Source organism: Dermacentor silvarum, chromosome 5, assembly GCF_013339745.2.
Source record: "Dermacentor silvarum isolate Dsil-2018 chromosome 5, BIME_Dsil_1.4, whole genome shotgun sequence".
In the NCBI taxonomy this organism is placed as follows: Eukaryota; Metazoa; Arthropoda; class Arachnida; order Ixodida; family Ixodidae; genus Dermacentor; species Dermacentor silvarum.
In genome coordinates this window covers 97399280-97408664 of record NC_051158.1, presented here as the reverse complement: position 1 = coordinate 97408664, position 9385 = coordinate 97399280, and the positions used below count along the sequence as shown (strand labels likewise).

General features: G+C 45.3%; 1 protein-coding gene across 1 annotated transcript in view; it reads right to left on the bottom strand.

Moving 5' to 3' along the window:
* Nucleotides 1-311: 311 nt before the first annotated feature.
* Nucleotides 312-9385, bottom strand: part of LOC125945739 (uncharacterized) — a 9254-nt gene continuing 180 nt past the window's right edge. The window contains exons 2-6 of the mRNA XM_049668005.1: nt 9313-9375; nt 7366-7556; nt 4592-4787; nt 3724-3974; nt 312-512 (exon numbers count right to left, since the gene is read on the bottom strand). Coding sequence (XP_049523962.1) covers nt 395-512; nt 3724-3974; nt 4592-4787; nt 7366-7556; nt 9313-9375 — 819 coding nt within the window. The 3' untranslated portion in view covers nt 312-394. The remainder of the gene's footprint in view (nt 513-3723; nt 3975-4591; nt 4788-7365; nt 7557-9312; nt 9376-9385) is intronic.

The window sequence follows — 9385 nt, the reverse complement described above, 5'->3', positions numbered from 1 at the left end:
TTGCCTCTAACATTTATGTTGGTCGAGCTTACCCGAGGGTGGGGCAATCCTGTAGCGCTGCACAGATGGGCAGTAACATGAGGAATAACTTAGTCCAACATTTGAAGTCCAACTTATGAAGTCCAGCTGCGAGGCTGTCTTCGGGCGACCATATTTACGTACGCCCCTAACTTAATGCTCGCGTGTGATATATGCACCCACAAGTTTTAAGAAAAGTTCATCTCAGTGCAGTCAAATTTGTGGCTGTGCTTACGTAGAGAGAATAAAAATTTATTATGAAGTCAAAATCAGATATGTACATTTATAGCTGCTACATCACAGAGAACATGGACAGTGGCCAGCCTTCGCTACACTCTAGAAAACCATAGATGACTTGAGCAGCCTTGAAGGAGCGTCAGTCATTGCAGATGGACGCAGGCACCATTGGCTGCTCTCCAATGCGACATTTGAAAGCGGACGAGAAGCGGCGTGTGCTCATCAGGACCTGGTTGCAGAGTCGTCCGCGAGGAGCCCTGCGCGATTGAAAAGAATAGGGAGCCTACATTCAAGCGCTGTTAAAATGGCGTTTCATGTAGGCTTCCTAGAAAATAACAAATCTGCCATTCTATATAAGGACCAGCAGCACTTCTAGCAAAGTAAAAGAAACACTCTGATTGCTGTTATGGGCGGGAAAGCAGGTCGCCGGTTTTCGGTAAAGCTTCTAAATGTCCCATGTACCATAGGGGAAACACAACACAAAACTGGCATTACTGCAGAGCCAGAGGATGACACCGTACGTGCATAAGTTTCACCTGCACCTATATTACATCTTTATTGCCCTGAGTTATGACAAACATGACCGACTAACTCCCTGTATATATTGCTGCCGTATGCTACAAGTAAAATCGCCAAGCCGGTGCGCACGTAATCTGTATCATTACAAGCGAATTGCATTTCTTGCTTGAACACGCTTGAACTTGTTAGAACTGGTGAGGCATTGCGTTTGAAGAGACGCCAGCTTTTCAAGCATAACGACGCATCTGTATTTGATTAAAGGGACTGTTATTCCATCTTCTCCTGCCTCTTTTCCCCGGGACATGCCTTCCGAGGCCCTTCTAACATCATCGCTAGTTATATGAACCTCTTTATCCTGTTCATCACTACTCTCAATGAAGGTTGCGTGGCTGCTCTGGGTACACTACAGGTCAGTGCACAGTACTTGCAGTCGTGTAGGCTGTGTAGTCGGCACAGTCCAGTAGCACATTATTACGACTCACGAGTCGCGTTGTGTTTGATAATCGAGATAAACCTAAATAGAGACGCCTGCACTTCTGAACTCGGCCATGCCATTTCTGTCCCACGGCTAAAGTTTGTTACCGGACTCTGCAGAATCACAGTTTCCGTTGAAGTTCCCAACTGGGCCGTTATAGGTCAGCGTGTTACTATTACTAGATAACCTGTGAAACACACTAGCCAGGATACACAGAGAGCAAAAAAAAAACTGTTCTCGAGAAGGGAACATAGGAAAACGAACGAGTTCATCCTACGGCTTTTTGCAACGATAACACAGCGATCGCTAATACGAATGCCGTCACTGCGTCAGTGCGCGGCAACAACGGACGGCAAACCAAACGGCGCAGGAAGTGTGCTTTTGTTTTGGCGCCTTCAAGCCGACTACAACGACATTCGATTGTTCAAATCTTACCCCGAGCACAATTCGCGTGCTTTGGATTTTTTTTGTCCGCGCTTAGTCAGCGCAAAACACTGCGCCACGTGTAGTTGTGGAAGAAAGAACGTCGCGGTATTTATCACAAACTGTCTTCATTCATCGTTGAGAAACATCAGTGTCGTCACCTCCTTATATGTAAAAAGAAAGAATAAGCCGCATGATTATTGGTAGCTTTCATTTCTACAGACTAGGAGTTAGGAGTTTCAATAAGCGTGCAAAGAAAAAAAAAGGTTCCCACAGGAAACCGCGCGGCCGCTGTTCGCGTTGTCGGCATCGGAACGCCCGGCTCTACGCTGCATCCACAAGGCCAATTTTTATAGCTCCATTCGAATGCTATAAGGGACAACAACAGTACTTGCAGCCTGCAGGGACACATACTTATGCAAATGGAGACTCGTCTCAATTCTCGTTCAGCAGGACCGCAGTCTTCTTGAGCGAACACACGGAAGAGGCCACTTATGTAGAACATTTACGCGCCGTCGAGTAAACATGTCTCGTCTTAGGCAGCCCATGAATTGCCTGTCTCGTTTTAGACAAAGCAATTTACTATTTTACCCATGTCAGCATGAGTAGATTCCTTCAAAACGATGTCCGGCTCATTTTAACGATCACTTCTCTGTGCTATAAAGGCATCTGATATGTACCTTTTCTCTTTTTCATTACTTTTATTGCCATCGTGCATCAGTGTCCATCGTATTGTAATATATCTCGTGCATATATATCAAGTAGTGCAGACAAGCCGTTTGTTGCCAGATTGCTCAAAACTTATTCCATTTCTTTTTTTAGAAATTGTGAGTATTGGTTATTCGACGGTCGTTTTTTGTCTGACATTTCTGTTCCATTCGATTACGAAATTTCACTATTCGAACGCCTCTATAAATTTCCACTGTGGCCATGGGCCGGGGAGCCCATTCCTTTCAGCTCCCGGCAAAACATGTACATGTGCCAAGCGGACAAGTCAATGGCATTGTGTAGCGCGTCGCCATCATAGGACAACGTACACTTATATACTGTGCCGTTCCGGTTCAGTGTTGTCAACCGGTTCATAAAGCGCTATAAAATTTTATTTCTCCGAACCGTAACGAAATTAGAGCGCGTTGAACACTAACCGAACCGGTATTTGTTACGGTTCAACACCCTGCTAATAATGTTTGTACAGTAGTAGCATTAGTGTAGGGAGCGGCAGAAAGAGTAGAGAAGTAAGTAACCTAATTAGGCGTAATGCTTGTATTGTTAATTTTTCCGCTGTGTCGCCCAAGTTAAATTGCATAATAAAACATTCAGGCATGCCTATGAGATGTGATGGGTTTCAAAGAAACGCTGCTCAAGATAGCTGCGAGGAAAACAACTGTCACGTGGCACATAATCCCTGCATTTAATAAAATCTTGCTCTACTAGTCATAATTTACAGCAAATAGTACAGCAGCAATTTCCCACTGAGGAGCTTTAATATCACTGTCGCGATAATTTCACGAAATATTACGCAATCGTCGACGATGAGTTAGTTGATTGTGTTAATTTCATTATTTCCTCTAGCGCTTACGAGTCTTAGTTTATGCGATTACAAGTATTGTTCAGAAATAAAAAAAGTCCTTATTGTTTTTTTTCATGTGCGACAAGCCTTAATAAAATTGTTTTATCCGTGCCGAACAATTTGATTTGTTCGTTCCTATTTATAGATAATAACTCCCGAAGTTGTCGTGTCCCAGTGGAATGACATTGTTTCGTGGCGCTAACTAGCAAAAGGCCTGCATGAACCGCGTTTTCAGAAATAGCATCACGCTGGTTATTCACGGTGCACCGCAGCGCTGCTCCGTGTCCGCTCGTACTTCTTTTTTTTCCTACGCTCTGCACGAAAAGACAAGGACAGCAAAACACCGACAAACGAATGGTACGCAAGATTAATTTGTCTGTTTTCCTGTCCCCGTCTTTCGGCACGCAGCACAAGAATAAAGCACGAACAGCGACTGACTACAGCTCCTTCCATCGCCGCTTTGAACTTCATCGACACGCACCGGGGTCCATCCGCATCCGCGTGCAGGCCGCACAGAGGCTGGCAGATGCTCATGAAGAACACCTGCCACGGCGAATAGTCAATGTCAACGTGCAGTCCGACGTTTCCGCGCGATCGCAGCTTCGTGTCTTCGTAGCCCATCATGGCGGCCTTCAAAGCAGGCTGCCAACACCTGGCGCGATGGACGAACTGCTGGCGCGCCGAGTCCGACAGCCAGGCACTCTGGTTCTCGCCGGCGCTTACGTCGATGCCCTGCGCGGACGTTGCGTACTCTGAATTGGCTTACGCACGAGGGACTTTGCTGGCCTCGCTGCTGTTATGGGGCAAGCTATTCAAGGTCCGTCTGCGGCGGCTGCTACGAATCGCACCCACGCGTCACTCAGGCGCTGCCTCTTGCGATCTCCAGATTGGCGAGGCAGTCGCGCCACGCTTCACTCCGTTTTGCAACGTGCCTCACGAGACAAACTGCCCGCGGCAGTCAATGTATCGCGACATGAAAACACGTATAGAGCTGCGCTCAACTTTCGCATTAGGGAGTATCGTAATCGTCGGTAAATTTTTTTATTCGAAATTTTACTAAAATAGTGACCTTTAATGGCCTGTACACTTACCGACTTCATTAAACACTGTTGCATGGCCACTTTAAGGAGTAATGGGGATGTAAACAATGCGCACTGTCCATCTGCGTTCTTGCCAGGACCTTTCGAAAAGTTTATTCGACGTTAATTTCCTGAATGAATCAGCCTTCACACAGTGCATCTTTGTGTATATACATAAAAAAAGGATTTGCTGGTCCCTGCTTAACTGATTCATAGAAAACTTCGTAAAATATTTACAGTATTCATGTGCACGCCTTCTCTCTCCCTCACCCGCTCGTCGAACGCCATGGCCGCGAGCCGTGCCAGCATGGCACCAAGGCCCGCGTACACCATGGCATTGGTGCCTTGGGCGTAGAACAGAGGCGCAGACAGCGCCGCCGGGCTGAGCAGCACGTGGTTGGCCCAGTAGTCGTACTCGAAGGGCGGGTCGCGTGCAGCGTTTGAAAAGCGTAAGTCCTCGGCGCCTCTACGAAGAGAAATTGGAATGCGAAGTACTATTTCAGTACGGCTCTGAGAAGCTACGACGCTCGGTAAACAGTTTGCTTGTCGTACTGCCGTATTGTGCCAGTTTATTAGTACGACAGCTATGCTGCTGTACTGTCGTAATGGGCCAAATGGCGCACATTTACTGTCACAATTGCTCCGCAGACGTAGTAAGGTCCGTTAGATTCACTTCAGGTATATTATACATAATACTCAATGAGTAATATCGTAAATGCGAGCCGGCGTGAGTCATTAGAGGGAGTCCAGAACATACACGCACAAACGACGGCTGTTGCGAACCGAACCCGCGACCTCGCGCTGAGCGGCAGAGCATCAGCTACTGCAGCGCATAAGTGTTGGTGCATGTACTACACCATCAAGACAGCGGTTCCAGGGTACGGACCCCGTACCAGGACCGATTTTTATTCAAATGAAAGCTTTGATTTTTGAGGACGGCTAAGTGCCCTCAAAACGTTCATTGTAGCATTACCGAATCGAGGAAGACGAAAATATTTCCTTATTACAAATTTTAGATTATAAATATAAAGAAGGCGGAAACGAAGAATATTATTCGCGTCATTCTTCGGCATACGTCCTGCACCTAAGCAATGACTAAGCGTGTTCTCAGACTGAATCAAACTTAACATGTCCATGTTAATGTAATTAGAGACAGCGTCTTGTAAAATCGTGTTCCGAAACATGGTTATCGACACACCCTGGTGGATGTGCGTTTCGTCGAATGTAGACGAACTTGGACAGCACATAAATACAATGTTAGTATACCGGGTGTTTCAGCGAACAATTTCAAAACTTTTTTTTTTCAAAAATTGCATCAGGCAGATAGCACACTTCTAGCCCATGAGCTGGTCTACTTGAAGAGGCGGACATTACTTGCAGAAAAAAAACCAACTAAAATGCATAGTCGACTAATCAACAAAAATTCGCTAATTAAGCTTTTAACTCAATGCTTTATGGGGCATACTGCAATTTATAAATTCTACCGTTGAGTTCGTAAGGCAGATCAACTTGGAACGAATTCCCAGAGTGACACCAGTTTCGAGATATTATTTCCCGAGCTTTGCGAAGAAATGCATTGGATTTCTTATTACTTTTGTGCTTCACTGTATACAACGACGTTTTGTTAAGTGAGTAGAACGAAGGTGCATTTTTGCCGCAACTTTGACGGCGCATTTGTCGTAAATAGTGTCATCCAAACAATTCTTTTCAAGTGGCTACGGCTTGCAGTCCACCCGGTAGAATTTGTAAATTGGAATATGTGCCAAATGGTAATAAGTTACAAATTTAATTAGTGATTGTTGTTAATTAGTCGATTATGTATTTTAACTTTTTGTGCAAGCAACAGACGCCTCTTCGAGTAGACCAGCTCATGGACTAGAATTGTGCTATTTGCCATAGGCAATTTTTAAGAATGTTCGCTGGAACACCCTGTAAATATGTAGAGCTCATTTAGTACTTTTTCCTGTCAGCGTATTTGTGACTATAAAAATTGTATGCTGTTAGAATTTTACGGAGCCGATGTTTGTGGCCTTATGTAGCAGATTATCGGCACTCTGCACCCATAATTAATTTCGCTATTGAATATATTACATAAAGAAACCGGTGCCTGAAACAAAGTCCACCGCATACGCTGTTCTATCTTTACCGCCTTCTGTGGCACCGACGCAAATGCTGCTCATTGTCACGTAGGCTGCTATAGTCGAATAAGTGCTGAGGCGGCGTGCGATTAAGCTACGCTTTATTCAGCAGTTTGAGGACTTCCCCCACCTTTACACTGGTCTGCCAAATAAACTAGAGGAAGTCAGTTGTGGAACTATATCGCAAGATAAAGGATAAAATCAAAAGAGAAAAATTCGAATACCTAGAATGGCAGTACACTAATATTCTATGCTACACCAGGCCGCTGAGCCGCGACTTAAGGGAGCAAGAATTTTTCTTGCGGTTACTGTCCTTCCAGTGACGATCTGCCGCTGCAGGTCTCGATTTTAATGTATTTTGGATGATGATATGGCTTGTAAAATAAGTGTTCTATTATTTTCGCTCGACTATAAGCCACGATCGTACTGAAGCGATTGATCCTGCGAGGGGTCGTATTTTGCAACACTTTTTTTTAATTTTTTGTTCGTTTGACCGTTTGCAGGCATCTCGCAAGACTCCGCGTCAACGTTTTCGTCGTATCGTTGACTTGATACGACGAATGATACAAAGTTAACAGAAATATGTATTTCTTGCAAGACATAGCACTAGTCTGGGTATAGTTCGTAGAGCTTTTGTTTGTTGGACACGATGACTAGATAAATTTAAGGGACCATAGAATAGCCTTCCCAAAACAAGCCGTAAGAACAGTCACGGCTAGTGACAAATAGCCCAGAAGCAATGAAGAATGAAGTATTTCCGAATTCACCCGCAAAGAAATAAGACCAGGAATACTTTGATAATATGCGAAACGAATCACAGGTGTCTGGTATTGCATCAAGAACTCTGTTCGCAACCGCCTCTCTTACCGTTGAATAGTTCTGCTCACGTGTGTAAACGTTACGCACCGGTCAAATCTTTCAGCATTGATGGCGATGGTCGCTGGTGTGGCGTTCCGCGCTGGCCCCAGCTGCAGCACGCGCTGCGCTTTGCCTGCGGCCAGCCAGAAGTGGACGTACGACGGCGCACGGTCGGGGAAAGCAGAGTACAGTTGCGTTAACCGCGCTTCGCTAACCAAGCTGCTTGGCCAGAGCTTTATCTGCGAGCGAAGTGCATTTCTCTTCAAGACCATAGTGCAAAGGAAACTACCACGGATAAAGCACTTACAAGAAAAATTGGCCGCATATCTGCTTGCTTCGCTGCAAATGACGTCGAAAGACGATAGTCTTCTGCCGCGCCTGATACGTAACACCCTCTCTTCTCCCCCTCCCACCCCTGACGTTCTTACCCTCCCCTCTCACTCCTCCCATGATGGATGCAATGGAGGTTTTGCTGAATTCAATTCAAACGTCCCGCGTTCGCCTTGTTATCGCGCCATCTGTTGGGACCTTTTATTACTGTTGGCTTAAAGCCGGCTACAGAGCCACGGCTTCAGTCGGCTTGTTTATAACGCGCAGCGTCTTTTCGCCACCATTTCTAACGCGTCGATTTTAAGCGAAGCTTTATAGGTTCACAAGTGTCGGCGGTGGTGGTGGTGGTGATGGTGGTGGGGGTGTCATGCTGAAAAGTGGGCCGATCCTGGCGATAGTGCAGAGAGGGTCCAAGTTCAATGGCACATGCCAGGGACAAAAAAAGAAAGAGAGAAAGAGAAACAGAGAGAGAGAAAGAAAGAGGGAGGAAGAAAGAGAGAAAGAAATAAAATCACCACGAAGGTCACCGAAACAGGCAGAGAAAGAGGGAAAGGGAGAGAAAGAACGAAATAAAGAGAGAGAGAGAAAGAAAGAAAGATATATATATATATATATATATATATAGAGAGAGAGAGAGAGAGAGAGAGAGAGAGAAAATCACCACGAAGGCCAGATACACACACGACAATCTTCGCTTACCCTCATTTTCTCGACAGGGGAAAGGCTGGTGATTTTTCCATTTACTGACGTAAAAACCAGTCCCAGGTGTATTCTTAATTAAATGAACGCTGCGGATCATGGTTATGTACATATATTTTGCCTCAAATAGACCTGAGGTTTCCTTTCCGTTGTATAATGTTGACGTGTACGAACCCGTGCTACCAATGCTAGTATCTTGGTTGGTTTCAGCCGGGCGGTTGAATCGAGTGACATACAGACTGACACGATGTTTAACGCGTAGCGTCTTTTCACGTCTTCTAGCGTTTTTCGCGTTTAGGTGGCCCAAGAATGACTATCGTCTTTATAAAAAAGCTTGACTATTCCGCATGACTGCCACTACGAATGTATGACGGAGGGCTGTTTTCAACTTTTCATGTTATTTAGGACGACCACGTATAATGAAATATGAATAATTGTGCGCTTCGTAACGAGGCTCCGTCACCATCTTTCGCAGAAAGTCTGAAAAATTCGTTTTAATTTCAACTAAACAGCACATTGGGCTCTTCACCGTCAGGCGAAGGCACCTAACCTCAAACTTCACGCGACTGGGCTTTAGGACAACCCTTGCAGTGTGTCCGACCATCCCGTTGGATGGTGATACAGAGATGTAGAGAAACAGCTATGCACTTCGAAACAAAGTACTTGAGTGAATATGACTTATGTGTAAACGATATCTGAATCTATTCCGAAAGCACAAAAATAAAACAGATAGTGTGAGCGCATTTTGGGCATATCGTCGTCGTCATCTGTGCAAACAACTCATCATCTTGTGTGAGCGCTATTTGTGCATATCGTCGTCGTCATCTGTACATACGACTCATCATCATCGCTTTTCTCGTGCGGTGCTTCGTCTCTGCTTCGGGCGGCTGCTCGGAAATAAAGGCATCGCATCGGTCGACGTCTCACAATATATATAAACAGCAATCAAGCTCAACATAAGCGCACCGTAATGTTGTCCAGCTTGGCGACGATCTTCAGCTTGGTCTCCTGAGGCACCCACGACTCGTTCTTCAGTATA